The sequence below is a fragment of the Periplaneta americana genome, chromosome 13, assembly GCF_040183065.1.
Source record: "Periplaneta americana isolate PAMFEO1 chromosome 13, P.americana_PAMFEO1_priV1, whole genome shotgun sequence".
NCBI lineage: Eukaryota > Metazoa > Arthropoda > Insecta > Blattodea > Blattidae > Periplaneta > Periplaneta americana.
Genome location: NC_091129.1, coordinates 136169131 through 136185162, shown reverse-complemented (window position 1 = coordinate 136185162; position 16032 = coordinate 136169131). Strand labels below are relative to the sequence as shown.

General features: G+C 36.8%; 1 protein-coding gene across 1 annotated transcript in view; it reads right to left on the bottom strand.

The window, feature by feature from the left end:
- LOC138712466 (SET and MYND domain-containing protein 4-like) overlaps positions 1 to 12327 on the bottom strand; it is a 36692-nt gene extending 24365 nt beyond the window's left edge. The window contains exons 1-3 of the mRNA XM_069844311.1: positions 12211 to 12327; positions 7041 to 7395; positions 2122 to 2266 (exon numbers count right to left, since the gene is read on the bottom strand). Coding sequence (XP_069700412.1) covers positions 2122 to 2266; positions 7041 to 7389 — 494 coding nt within the window. The 5' untranslated portion in view covers positions 7390 to 7395; positions 12211 to 12327. The remainder of the gene's footprint in view (positions 1 to 2121; positions 2267 to 7040; positions 7396 to 12210) is intronic.
- Positions 12328 to 16032: the final 3705 nt, after the last annotated feature.

The following is a 16032-nucleotide window of genomic DNA, read 5'->3' as shown; positions in this document are numbered from 1 at the left end:
AATTCTGCGTACGTCACTAGTTGGATGGAATTGGTCAGTCATACCAAAAATTGTCCGATCATGAAATACATTTTTTACAAATGTGTCCCTAAGTGCTTCATTTCTTTGGTAAGAATACAGCTATGAAAAGAGTGTAGAAGAAGAGATACAGTTTCAAACCCGATATATAGGCACTGATTACCTTAATTAGAGAGCATATACGAGTATATATAGGGTGTCTCAGGAGAAATGTAAAATACTTCATGATGATGTAGTTTGGGTTAACCTACATAGATTTACCTATGTCCGAAATGAATGATTGGAAAGTTATTGATGAAGTAACTTTTAAATGGAGAGAGGTATTATAGACGTATTTCTACGTTTTAGAACAATTGAGTCGTTCAGAGCAGAAGTGGTGTAAGTCAGAAATGGGTAATGAGGGTTAAAGTAAACATTCTGTAAAATACAGCGCAAAGTAGCAATTAATATTCAATTTATTTAAACTATTAGTAGTCGGTGGATAGCACGAAGGACATATTAATTGCTACTTTGCGCTGTATTTTACAGAATTTGTACTTTAAACCTCATTACCCAATTTTGACTTACACCACGTTTGCTCTGAACGACTCAATTTAAAATGATACATTATTGAAAGTGCTGCATCTTGTGTTGTTCCAATGCGTTTATTTCATTATTAAGTACAAACTCAGCAAGAAAATAAAATAATTACACAAGACAAATTACTGAAGTTGCCCTTCTTATGGATTCCATCAATTGTAAATTTATATCAGATAACGGTATACCAGTTCTCTTTCCGACCTCAATGAAACGCTTGGTAGCTTGCCAGTTTCAGATAACATCCGGTAAACACTGGAAAACAGTCAGCTAGATGAGACTCCTCGATTGGGAAAATGTCGTCTGTATTCCTCAACAGCAGCCAATGCATTGCCATCTCAAAATCCATAAACAGAAAGCATGTCTGCATAACCACTATGCGAATACGCGAATTAAATGTCAAGCGAACGTTTATTCATTTGTGTGTGTTGCGCAGGCGTTGCGGTACCCAGATGCTACCGTGTGCAAAAGATCTGTCCAGTATAGTACACGGAACCGCAAGACGTTTCAGTATATCTCCTCTTAATTTCTCCCCAACCTTCGGACAGAGGTATATCAGGTTAAATCGATGTATGTTAACCCAAACTATAGTCCGGGTCAGCTTACTTCATACCGTAAGGGTGAAACCTAACCATTTTTCCCCCATTACTACATATACTAGTGGATTGTGGTGCTTTTCTAGTTTGCAGGTTGAATTTTCTTTTGTCAACTTCGTTTCGAATTTCCATACCAACAGATACTACAAATGGTAGTGATTTTGTAACTCGTATGTTGGCAGCTGAGACAAATATCGACAATATTTGTCGGTAATGGAGTTCCATGAAATTAAAATTGTACTAGATTTCTGAGCCGGTTACTGGAAGCTAGTGCAATTTTAACATACTAATAATTAATTAATATCAGTATTAATATTAATACATAATAGTTATTTTATGTCTTGCGTTTTGGTTATAATTGAAGATTATAGTCAGGTAAGTTTTCGGAGTTAGTACTAATAATTCCATGTAATCAAACAAAATACATTTTTGGGTTAGGTCTCGTGAGTCAATTGTTTAGTCAAACCAATGAATTTCGTATTGCCAGACAAAATACTTGACATGCTGATCCCTTTATCGTATATTTTGCCTACGAAAATATGTTACAAATTATTGAATTATTTAGAATAACCTTCCAATATGAAGTACGGTAAGTAAAGAACTCATTTATTACGTAGGATCATGTGATATTTGGTAACAGTTGGCAACACTGACAAGACGGCAATATTTGCTGTTTAGGAACTGTTCTTATGTGACCCTCACTATACATCATCCTGAAGTATTTTACATTCCTTCTGAGACACCCTGTATAAATACAAGATACTGAAACTGATCAGGAAGAGGAAAGGAATTGGTTGGGTCACTGGCTGAGGAGAAAATGTCAGCTGAAGGATGCACTGGAAAGAATGGTGAACGAGAGAATAATTCGGGACAGAAGGAGATATCAGATGATAGACGATTATGTGGATAATATGCGGAGACCTTCCTTTACCTGAGATGTGGGGGAAAGCCCTCTCGAATGGCGAGTTGAATATCAGCGAGACATGCTTCATTTTCGTCCAATTGCAAGAGTGATTCGGAACGTACTGCTAGAGCAAGCGACAAGCTTAAGCCATTGTCCACACTTGTGTCCACTCCTACAAAGAAAAGCAAAAATTATTTTGAATTAAAGAATGAAACCATGACCTTTTTAGTTTATAATTATGTTATGGTGTGTTATGAATCTTGGTTTCGGTATTCTGTTTCGAAAATCACGAGAGAAAATTATTAGTGGAAAACACAAAGCAACTCTCGATCTCACCCCTCCAAAAACGAAAGTTCAAGCGAGCGTTGAATGAGTTGCACACTTCATTTTTCATTTCAGATGAAGTGAGGCCGAGGATTCGCCATAGATTATCTGACATTTGCCTTGCGGTTGTAGAATTGTCGGAAAAAACAATAGGTAATCAGCCGAAGCGGGAATCAAACTCAAGCCCAAGCGCAGCTTCGGATCAGCAGGCAAGCGAGTCTGCCGACAAAGCTACGCCGACGGCTCTACAAAAATATACAATACATAGCAAGCAGATTAGTTCAATTTACAACTAGGCTATAAAGAATCAGAGCCTACAGTGAATAACATATTCTGTTATTGGAAATACAACAAAGTAATATCACAGTCTAGTATATACAGTCACGAAGCTCAATACGCAGTAAATATGCGTCCATAGATAATTGCTAACCACTAGGATCGCTACTATCGCCTCATTACAGACAATGCGAAATAGTACCGGCACAGTCTATTGTTCCTAGCACCCTAAGCACTCGAGTTTCGTGACTGTATATACTAGACCAGGTCTGCACAAGGTTTGCGCTCTCCGAGCCGGCTCACAGCTCATGAGCGGAGGCAGATATTGACTGCGCTCTGTATAAGCGTGGACTGGAAGAAGGGGTGATCTCGTACAAAATGTACACAAAAGGAAGTAGGCCTACTAGTACGAGTGTTTATGAAATGAATTCCCGTTCAGTGTTTGCAAAACTATCTTGGACTATTATTAATTAATAAAGGAATATTTATTTTACAGAAATAATAGAAATTCCATAGCTACTTAAATGTACAATATCATTTTGTTATATTTTTATTTATCAGTAAATTAAAACGAGGTTTTATGCTGTTGGCAGCTGAAAGGAACAGTAGCCTACTGATCGTAATGAAACATCAGTTACAGATGTTCCATGCCTGCCTTTATTAAAGTTGATTATAGAAAACAGTTGCTCACAAATATAAATGTTGAGCAAAACATAGCAATCATTTTCAAAGCCAGCCTGTGTAGTCGTGGATATTATTGCTAATGTTTATCTTATAAAACTCAACCAGGCTAGTAGTATTATTCAAACGATCTTTAGCTCTTAGGTCACACTGAAGATCAATAAGTTCGAGCTGTAAATCGTTAAATGTTGAATGTTAAGTTCCGTCTTTTAGATTCCTCCATACTGTACTGTATCAGTAGGTAAGCAACGTGAAACAGTTACTGAGAATACACACTGCACTCCACTAGATAGCTGAGTGGTCGTTTCCTTCTCCTCTACCTATAGCAAGTCTCTTCGTTTCGGCGAGCGGTAAATACGGCTCTCCCGCTCCGAAGGAGCGCGCGCGCTCGTTGAGCGCTGTTTGTGCAGGTATGTACTAGATTGTGGTAATATGTAAGTCTGTTTATAAGGAATATATTTATATTTCAAACATTGCTTAGTTACAGTATTTAGATATATTTCTGTTATTTTATATATGTTATAAAATACGTAAATAACTTATTTTAGTTCTATTACAAAGAGAGGGGATGTCCGCTAAGATGACGCCTATATACCCAATGGTATTATCTGAACTCCGAACACACTATAAGTTACTATAGTATAGCAAAGGTGATTAATAGAGTGGAAGTATTGGAATAAAATGAATTCTCTTTCATGTAACAATCTTACTGTAACATATTTCAGGCAATAATTAGATTATATAGAGTAAATCATAAGCAACGATAGAGAACAACGTATAGACTACTACTTCTTACATAAGAAGTAAAGTCTGTAAGCTCTGTGCATTTTTTAAAACATGTAACTATACGCAAAACAGTCAGGCCTGACTCAACATAGCGATCTTAACCCAAAACGACGTAACTCGTTCTTAGGTTTATATTTTATCTTTGTGAAATTTTCAATTGCCAAGAAATTTTGTATTGTTTATAACTGGAGGTATTTTTCATATTCGTACTTTCGTCGTATTGCCGCCTCTCTGAATGCATTCGAGATGCTCTTTGCGTGTTAAGAATTAATTATGAAAGTGTTGTACCCCTCTGGCCCAAGTGGTGGCATACCCTACTGCAAAATTCTAACTACAGCTCGACCAAGTTAAGTCTGCGAGCCGAGAGGGAAAGTTGGAGGCAGTTCTGTAGTGAAAAGAGGCGGTAACGAGAGGAGACCAGTACAGTCTCATATGACAGCAAAGTTTTCCTACTGCGCTTCAGTTCATAGAGCGGTAACAATTTAAGACGCTTTGAAATAGACTGTACTTCTACTTCTGCTTGACAGTGAGGTTTGGCGTCTGATTGGCAAGCGTGGGCGTAGGAGAGAAAGTTGCATGAGGGGGGAGGCAGCGTAACTGTTGCATTTATCTGAAGACAAGGTCAAAAAATGCGTGCGCTTCGTAGTGTATTTTAAACGATGTGCACACGTTGAAATCTGAGCGTCAAGTGACCTATGTGGCAACTGTGTTTTGCCTCTACATTCCATCCCGATATCCCCACTCGCAGACTTGACTTGGACAAGCTGTAGGTTGTCGATTTCATTATCGGCATAGAAGTGAATTTATAGGTACTTCTCTTGTCCTGTAGAGAAACTAAGATGTAAATACTGGGTAGGCTGAAAATATCTGCTTACCATAATATATCTTTTCATACAGCAGATGTTTCTCGACTTTTCTATCAAAATTTTTTGTGACACGGATCCCTCAAGAAGATTATGACCACTCATTTTCACGCCCGAACAGAATATAGGTATAACAATATAACTTAATTGACTCAGTGCACCCTGTTAACCAAGATATTTCTCATACCATGACAATTTAAATTTTCCATTTTGTCTTCTCTATCCGCTATTTTAATGTGTAAATGTAGTGTCGATCTCCTATCTTTGTAAGCTCATTTTGTTTCATACTCCCAACTTGAATTCTCTTTTAATTCTGCAAATAATGACTTCAGTGTTCTCTCAGTACGAGCCAGTTTACACAAAATTATTATGTAACACACGCATGTGCTTTTGATTAAAGTAACACTCAACAATGCAGCGCATTCACAGAAGACGAACATAGCGCGGCGTATTATATCACTGTTGAGGCTAGCCCCGCGTTCTGCTACTGAGTCGTACCGAATCGATACCCCCTCCTCCCTTCAAGCTTACGAGTGTCGCTGCCTGTGAAATAGGCCGTCGCGCGTCGCTATGAGGCTTTTCCCACAAGCCTCTCGCAGTGCCAACAGTGAATTTAATATATGGAGGGATCGGAGTGAAACCAAGTGTTATGATACATTGTTATTACGTACTTATACTGTTACTAGATATAGTAACTAATTTTTTTTTGTGTAAGTTAAGCCTCTTAAGAACTTCGCCACTGCCCTAGTCTCACTTGTTTAGTATTTGTTCTGGGTTATCTTAAGGCGCGTCTCCACTATTAAACATTTAACAACAACATGTTAAATATAACATGTTGAATTTAACATGTATATGGACATTTCAAGTCTCAATTGATTTAACATGTTAGTAAGTATGTGGAATTTAACACTTTTAACATGTTGGCGTGTTTTCCAGCAGAAATGGAAAACGTGTCAAGTCAATTCATTTGCTCGTGCAGCGTCGGTACAGTTCGGCAAAGTTCGTACAGTTTCCATAGCAACAACTATGTCTATGGCAACAACTATAAGTTCCGATTTTGTGACGCGTATACATTTGTATACTATAATACCTTGGTGTTGGCTGTAAGTTGTTCGAAGTATTGGAGTGGACGAAAGAAAATACATTAGGATAAAATTAATGCACTGATGGAAAGGCCTTGTTTGTGGGGTGTGTCTGCAAAAGAATACATGGGCAAAACTAAGAAGGCCGACTGCTTTAGAGAACTGGAATTATTATTTAATTGTTCTCGAGAATACAATAGAGAGTTTTCGCACTCTCGTCGTATACTAAACGTTAATGCTATGTTGACGTCAGTAATGGTCGTATTTGGTGATGTATGTTAACGTTCGTAAAACTTCGAAAAGAATAATTATACGATATTACCCACTCCTTTAACATCTATCATGTCGTAGGTCCTATGATAATCAATCGCGCTGTAATTTTTTTTAATTGAGATAAAATGGCTGCTCTTAAATTGTGTATTTCTTTGATGTAACAGGAAGTATTTTTGCAGCACTATATTAAAATCGTGTTCTGACATTCTCAGCAAGTTTTTGAATCCAAATCGATACTGTATTCAACTTTAAGGTCGTTTAGAATGTATCCTGCATAGTGTCTTTTACTAAGATATTGCCGCATCCACATTCTCATTTTCTTCCTTTTCAAAGCCTTGTAACAAGCAATAGAGGCAATTACAAAAGTCATATCATCATCTGAGTCCATTGTCCAAGGTTTGAAAATAAAACACTATATTAAAATCTCATAGACTGTTTATGTGGACAACGTGTTAAATGAAATTAGCATTAACATGTTCAATCAACATGTTGGGATGTTAACAGTAAACAATTTAACATTTAACATGTTTTTGTTAAATGTTTAATAGTGGAGACGCGCCTTAATACGTTGGCATGGCGTGATATAACCAGAATGTCAGGTGTTGGTTCAGTCCCCTCACTTGAACATGGACATGTTGGAATAGGGGCGTCGTCTCCTCACCCGACGGCGGTGCACGCATGACGGCGTGGTTGCAGAGCTGCAGGGCGGGGCGGGGGTTCCCCGCCGACAGGTAGCGCTCCGCCTCGCGTCTCTTCTGCGCGGACAGGGCGGCGTCCTTCCTGCGGTACAGCTCCTGCACGTTGCCCAGCACGCCGTGCACGCAGTCCCCGAGCTCGTAGCACGCGCGCAGACGCGCCTCGTCCGAGCGGAGCGTCGCGAACTTGCTGTCGATCCACTCGGAGCCCATCGCCTCAGCAACCTGCGCCGCGAAGTCCAGGAAGAAGCCCTGCTCGTTGGACTGCAGCGTGACGGAGCTGCAGCGCGCCGTGTAGGCTGGGTCCTGCTGCATGGTGTGCTGTGCAGTAACACAACTGTCAGCCGTGCAGTGAGGATCATAAGGGTGAGGGGAATTGGGAGAACCCCGAAAGAAAAACCCCTCGCTCCCCTTTTGTCCACCACAAATTACTTCGTGATCCAGACGTGGATCGAAACCGGATCGCCACTGTGGAAGGCAGAGAAACGAACCACTCGACCACGGGCGAATAAGCAGGCAGACAGACTGACAGATAGATGGATGGATGGGTGGATTGGTGGATGAGTGGATGGATGGATGGGTGGGTAGGTGGACGGATGGATCGACGGACGAATAAGTAAGTAGATAATTTGAAGGCAAAAAAAATAAGCAAAAACATCTACATAATTATGATATAAGATATGTAACGCGGAAAGCGAAAAGAGACTTCTTGTCGCAAATTTAAGATTTAGAGTTTGTTATTTTCAAATTCAGCATTAAATTCTTAAAAATTTGATACCAGAACCCCAAAAGAAAATCCCCTCGCTCTCCTTTTGTCCACCACAAATTACTTCGTGATCCAGACGTGAATCGAAACCGGATCGCCACTGTGGAAGGCAGAGAAGCGAACCACTCGACCACGGGCGAATAAGCAGGCAGACAGACTGACAGATAGATGGATGGATGGGTGGATGAGTGGATGGATGGATGGATGGATGGGTGGGTAGGTGGATGGATGGATCGACGGACGAATAAGTAGGTAGATAATTTGAATGCAAACAAATAAGCAAAAACAACTACATAATTATGATATAAGATATGTGAGGCGGAAAGCGAAAAGAGACTTCTTGTCGCAAATTTAAGATTTAAAGTTTGTTATTTTCAAATTCAGCATTGAATTCTTAAAAATTTGATACCAGAACCCCAAAAGAAAAACCCTTCGCTCCCCTTTTGTCCACCACAAATTACTTCGTGATCCAGACGTGGATCGAAACCGGGTCGCCACTGTGGAAGGCAGAGAAGCTAACCACTCGACCACGGGCGAATAGGCAGGCAGACAGGCTGACAGATAAATAGTTGGATGGATGGGTAGGTGGATGGCTGGATCGACAGACGAATAAGTAGGTAGAAAATTTGAAGGCAAGCAAATAAGCAAAAACAAATACATAATTATGATATAAGATATGTGAGGCGGAAAGCGAAAAGAGACTTCTTGTCGCAAATTTAAGATTTAGAGTTTGTTATTTTCAAATTCAGCATTAAATTCTTAAAAATTTGATACCAGAACCCCAAAAGAAAAACCCTTCGCTCCCCTTTTGTCCACCACAAATTACTTCGTGATCCAGACGTGAATCGCAACCGGATCGCCACTGTGGAAGGCAGAGAAGCAAACCACTCGACCACGGGCGAATAGGCAGGCAGACAGACTGACAGATAGATGGATGGATGGATGGATGGATGGATGGATGGGTAGGTGGATGGATGGATCGACAGACGAATAAGTAGGTAGATAATTTGAAGGCAAACAAATAAGCAAAAACAACTACTGGATGTTCATTTCAAAGTGTGTCATGACGTCACTATTATGAGTCAGCGATTTGAAGCGAGTTTCAGCTTTTATGTCAGAGAAGTTGCCTATTATTCAAGGCGTTCAATTTGAACTTGAGAACGTGTACTGTATAACTTGAACGTCGTAACAACAGATGGCGGTCTGTACGGTCTGTGTGCTACCATAACCCCTTTCGAACTGTGTTTTGCGCGGCCAAGTCGTACGCAGGGTATTTGTTAACATTGTTTGCGTACGGCAACATTCCACAACACAAATCAAATGATCCGTGTCCATGTTGACCGTCCAAGTTAATGTCAACAAATATGTAAGTAATCGTCTTAACCCTCTCCACATATCCCGACAGTAAGAAAAAACTCGCCTCAGTACGTGTTTCCAAACAGTTCACATTCCTGCCACTACCTGCGTTACCGTACGTATCGGTACGTACTCTTCAGAATGAACGCCGTACTTGCTAGGCAACTTCTCTGGCACGTAGGTAATACGCCTCTGCGGAAGTGTAGGAAGATTGAATTCTCTAGGCTCATCGGGTAGCCACATGACGGCATACAGCGTGCTATGACACACTTTGAACTGAACACGCAGTACATAATTATGATATAAGATATGTGAGGCGGAAAGCGAAAAGAGACTTCTTGTCGCAAATTTAAGATTTAGAGTTTGTTATTTTCAAATTCAGCATTAAATTCTTAAAAATTAGATACCAAAACCCCAAAAGAAAAACCCCTCGCTCCCCTTTTGTCCACCACAAATTACTTCGCGATCCAGACGTGGATCGAAACCGGGTCGCCACTGTGGAAGGCAGAGAAGCTAACCACTCGACCACGGGCGAATAGGCAGGCAGACAGACTGACAGATAAATAGTTGAATGGATGGGTGGGTGGATGAGTAAATGGATGGATCGACGGACGAATAAGTAGGTAGATAATTTGAAGGCAAACAAATAATCAAAAACAACTACATAATTATGATATAAGATATGTGAGGCGGAAAGCGAAAAGAGACTTCTTGTCGCAAATTTAAGATTTAAAGTTTGTTATTTTCAAATTCAGCATTAAATTCTTAAAAATTTGATACCAGAACCCCAAAAGAAAAACCCCTCGCTCCCGTTTTGTCCACTACAAATTACTTCGTGAGCCATTACATGGTAATATGGTAATACATATAATACTGCCGTTTTTCTCAACGCGATTGTACAGTATTGAAGTGAAAGTTAGTGTATCGACAAGGGTAGATGACCAGATCTCACCCTTGCGTTCAGTACGAGCAGGCGTATATGAGGTGTTTGTGTTAAACTGTGTGTTAATAACCACATGTGTTTGATTTCAAACATAAGAATATTAATTTAATATTACGAATAATTTTAACTTTCATATTATACAGTGTCGTCTCAATGGATAGGTGGCTAATAAAAAAACAATAAACATGACTTACTTACTGGCTTTTAAGGAACCCGGAGGTTCATTGCCGCCCTCACATAAGCTCGCCATTGGTCCCTATCCTGAGCAAGATTAATCCAGTCTCTACCATCATATCCCACCTCCCTCAAATCCATTTTAATATTATCTTCCCACCTACGTCTCGGCCTCCCCAAAGGTCTTTTTCCCTCCGGCCTCCCAACTAACACTCTATATGCATTTCTGGATTCGCCCATACGTGCTACATGTCCTGCCCATCTCAAACGTCTGGATTTTATGTTCCTAATTATGTTAGGTGAAGAATACAATGCGTGCCATTAAAAATGACAGTTCTACAAATTCACAAACTAGTCGATCACCTTGTCATGTAGCTATCGCACCCCAGTGCTGCTATTTTAAACACGGGGGGATGAATAAAAAAATTGAAAATATGATAAATCATATTTAGCTTTTGGATTTACATTTGTGCAGTAGCGAAGCTCCTCCATTTCCAACAACATATCTGTGCGAAGTAGGATTTTCACGATATGCAGCAACAAAATCTAAATTCCGTTATCGTCTGGATGCCACGACAGATATGACAATTAAACTTTCTTCCGTCTTCCCCATTTTAAAGAAATTTGTGAGATGAGAAAACAACACCATTCTTCACATTAACAATTTGGAGATTTTTTTTTTATAATTGTGCATGTAATTACTGAAAAAAATTCACGCAGTTTATAAATACTACTGCATGTTTATGATCTGATGGCTATGCATAGTAATCATGGTAATTAATGTAGTTGTAGACATTTTTATTTTTATTTTATTAGGTTATTTGACGACACTTTATAACCATCTTAAGTTATTTAGCGTCTGAATGAAATGAAGGTGATAATGCCGGTGAAATGAATCCGGGGTCCAGCATCGAAAGTTACCCAGCATTTGCTCCTATTGGGTTGAGGGAAAACTCCGGAAAAAACCTCAACCAGGTAACTTGCCCCGACCGGGATTCGAACTCGGAACCCGGGCCGCCTGGTTTCGCAGCCAGACGCGCTGACCGTTACTCCACTCCGTTACTGTAGACATATTGTTGACGTTAAATACATACAGAATATAAATATGAAGGCATATTAAATTTATATCTATATTAATCTAGCGATTAAATTAATTTAATTTGAGGATCTGTGAATCTTTTCCGAGTCGAAAGTTTGGGAACCAATGACTTACACGATCAGAAAATTGTAGGTCAGATATCTTTGAACGCCAATGTACATCGCATCGCACCGTTTTTTTTAGTAGGTTAATTTTACGACGCTGTATCAACATCTCAGGTTATATAGCGTCTGAATGAAATGAAGGTGATACTGTCGATGAAATGAGTCCGGGATCCAGCACCGATAGTTACCCAGCATTTGCTCATATTGGGTTGAAGGAAACCCACGGAAAAACCTCAACCAGATAACTTGCCCCAACCTGGATTCGAACCCGGGCCACGTGGTTTCCCGGCCAGACGTGCTAACCGTTACTCCACAGGTGTGGACCCGGTTTTGTTGAATACTATTAAATGACGATAATGAATATTGAAATGGAGAGTGACGATAGAGTGATGGAGAGAAACGGGAAAATCACGAGGAAAACTCTGTCGAGCACAAATACGACTCCGCCAGCATCGGAATTCGAATCAGGGTCCGCAGTCGTCAAGTCAGTGCTCTGCCAACTGCTCTACCAAGTGCAAACTTCATCTTTTGCTCTTGATCAATGTGAGTTTAATATGCGATTGAAAACACGGTCTATAGTATCATCATAGCACAACGTTCCAGAAAACCTGGAATGTCGTAACACGTTTACATCCTGTAACATGGTATTTGTTGGCGTTGCCAAGACAGTGAAAATATGAAGCTATGTACTTACTGCACAAGCCGTCCGCAATCTGTGAGCCCTCTTCTCGCACACACACACTGAAGTTCATTTGTCTCTTGTAGCTTCTCTCGTAGGCCTGACGTCAGCCTGTGGCCAGACGCACAGAGCCCAATCGAGGCGTCGTTGTTTTTAGAACCACATCGCGTGCTCTTATTTACGATGCAATTGGGACGGATGCCGGTCGGTCCCGACCCTACCTGTAAGGCTGTGCTTGTGAGCTTCTCTAATTTGTCGCCCGATTTATATAAATGATTGTATTTGTATAGGCCTAATTATATTTTTACATTTCTATTGTATTCAGCTTAACTGTTAAATTAGATAAGTTTCAGTAATAATATTTCACATTATTATTATTATTATTATTATTATTATTATTATTATTATTATTATTATTATTATTATTATTATTAACCTTTTAATGTTTCATCAGTAACATGTAGTATAATGCCGTTTTATGTTATACAACCGCTTTCCTCATAATACTTGTGAACAAATCATACATTTAATATTCTCATCATTTTGGCAGCAAAAAAATGCGTCCTCTCATCCTACTTGAAACTTTCGTTTTTGTAGAGGTACATGGTTTCGAGAGAGACATTGCGACGATACGCCACTCGAGAAGTATTTGATCATGGCAATGTAAATTGCTTTAATATTATTTGCAAAAATTTTCATCACAAACTGGTAATATTTTCTGTTATATTTCAATTTATTAGTATTGTTTGTTGTAAACTAACCAATGCAATATATGTCCTTCATTTGTTGTTATTGTCACAGTTATATAGATCATTTATATCATTGTTGTTCATTTTATAAATAAATAAATAAATAAATAAATAAATAAATAAATGATTAAATAAATTAATTAATAAATAAATGATTAAATAAATAAATGAATAAATAAATGAATAAATAAATAAATAATTAAATAAATATATGAATCAATAAATGATTAAATAAATAAATGAATAAAGAAATGAATAAATAAATGAATGAATAAATAAATAAATGATTAAATAAATAAATGATTAAATAAATGAATGAATAAATGAATAAATAAATGATTAAATAAATTTTTAAATAAATAAATGAATGAATGAATAAATAAATAAATGATTAAATAAATAAATAAATGATTAAATAAATGAATGAATAAATAAATAAATTATTAAATAAATAAATAAATACATAAATAAATAAATAAATAAATAAATGATTAAATAAATAAATAATCTTCCTCTTGTCCCTTTAAAGCTTGAAGATAATTGGGCAGTATGTTGAGGATCGTAATTAGTAATAGACATGAGTAGGGCAGTGAACATTTTTTTACAGCATCTGAGACTAACAGAGGTTAGATTTTATTTTTTTATTTTAGTAGGTTGTTTTACGACGCTTTATCAACACAGAGGGTAGATGGAGATCTGATTTGTATATTGTATTAATATAATTGTTAATGTTCTGATTAGTATTAATTTTAATGTATCTTGGTTTTTAATGTAAAACATCACCAGGGAAAGAAAGAATGTTATCTAAGTTTTAGAAATTTTTTTTTGCGTTATATATTTTTATACACACCTTCATTCTTAGGGCTTTCTTTTATAAAGAAAAAATATATTTAGCTTCAAATGATTTAGTCCAAAATATTAATCCTTATTTCATTACATACAGAATGAAAGTATGGAAGGTATGCCATTTAAGAGGTTTATTATTATTAAGATGTTAATAATAATAATAATAATAATAATAATAATAATAATAATAATAATAATAATAATAATATTATTATTATTATTATTATTATTATTATTATTATTATTATTATTATTATTATTATTATTATTATTCGTCAGAAATCAGTATACAAAGCCTGGATATGACATTGTCAGATTAGATAATTTATATTTATTATTATTTATTTATTTATTTAATCTGGCAAAGCTAAGGCCAGTAGGCCTTCTCTTCCGCCCAGCCAGACTCTAATTCTAATTAAATACATTTGCTTACGTAGTTATTACATTAATATCTAGATCATAAAACAACATGAGAGTAAATAATGAAAATTGGATAACTAATGTTAGTGACAATAATAAACATGGGTAAGAAATAGTTATAATAATAATAATAATAATAATAATAATAATAATAATAATAATAATAGTAATAATAATAATAATAGCAGTAATAATAATAATGACATAATTTAGATATTTGTCTGTGATATATATATAACCATCAAACATTGAGAAACCTGAAACAGCTATTAATGTTAACAAGAATTGTTAGAAAAATATCTCGTTAGCCTATTCTTAAATTGGTTTGGTGTCTGAGAGTCCCTGACATTACTCGGTAGGGAATTCCAAAGTCGAGGAACAGCCACAGTGAAAGAAGATGAATATGAGGACGCACACATACACTCACACATGCACAAACAAATAAACTTAGCACAAATAAACATAGACAAATAAACAAATATGAGCAAATAAACGAACACTGTCAAATGAACAGAGTATGATGCAGGTTAACACATTTATACAATCAAAAGCAAAAATTAAAATGCAAGAGAAAAATTAAAATATAAAGGCTTACATTTCAAAAATACAGTATTTACATCGCACTCCATGAATTCTATTAATTGAGCAGAAAAGTCTATTCAGCAACCATTTATGTGTACAGGACTTAAGCCTATTTATTGGTACCTTTCTCGCCTCCAATGGTATCTTATTAAATATGTTGATGCCATTAAGAAAGCAAGTATTTGAGCTCACACTCAATCTGCACCTTGTGTAATCTAATTTATCTTTATTTCTAGCGTTTAAGGAGTGTATATCTGATCTAGTCTGATAAAGATCTATATTAGATCTAAGGAAGATCAAGGTTCTGTGAATGAATAGACTGTAAACTGACATTACCTTTAACTCTTGAAATAGTGACCTACATGATTCCTTCATATTTTTATTGAATATTATTCTCAGTGTTCTTTTTTGTAGTAATAAGATGCTATTGACTCCCCATATATGAATTTCATAGTTAATGTGAGATTCAAATAGTGCAAAGTATATCTGTCTAAGAGTGTCTGTATATCGCCAAAAGATGATAAGATCTTAATACATAACAGGCAGAGCCCAATTTAGGAGTAAAATATTCTATGTGTGTTTTCCAGTTCATATATTTATCTATTTCCAAACCAAATAACTGTGTGCATGTAGTTTCTTTGAGATCAGTTCCGCAATCCATTTAATCAAACATTGAAGGAAAACTGCACACTATTATGTTCACTAAAATAGATTACAATGGTATTGTCAATATAAATGCTATTATTATAAAAATATGAATTTTATGGTATGAACATAGCTTCTTATAGATATATTAACCGTTGATCTTGTAATTGAATCATAACGAAAATGTTAGCGAAAATTTCAAGAATGTGCTTTTAATGTAAACAAAATATCCTATCAACACAGTTGTCATATTCACAGACATGAATTCTACACACTCTACGATCTAATTCGATATGATTCCATACTTGCATTATGGCAAGAAGCATGTCAAAAATAAAATTAGTGATTGTCTTCTTTTTATAATCTCATCGTGTAATAAATCGTTGTAACTCTTATGTATGGTAACATTAGAAACACCAGTTCCATTATTTTGATGGTGTGACAATTTTCAGTTTTTTTTTAATATGTCATAGATTTGGGAACATTCTGTGTTTCAGAACTACCAGTACATACAGCTCCGTCATTTGTGAAAGCAAGGAAAGCAGAACATGTCTGTTGGATTCATAACCAAGAGCTATTCTCTAGGATTGTATGT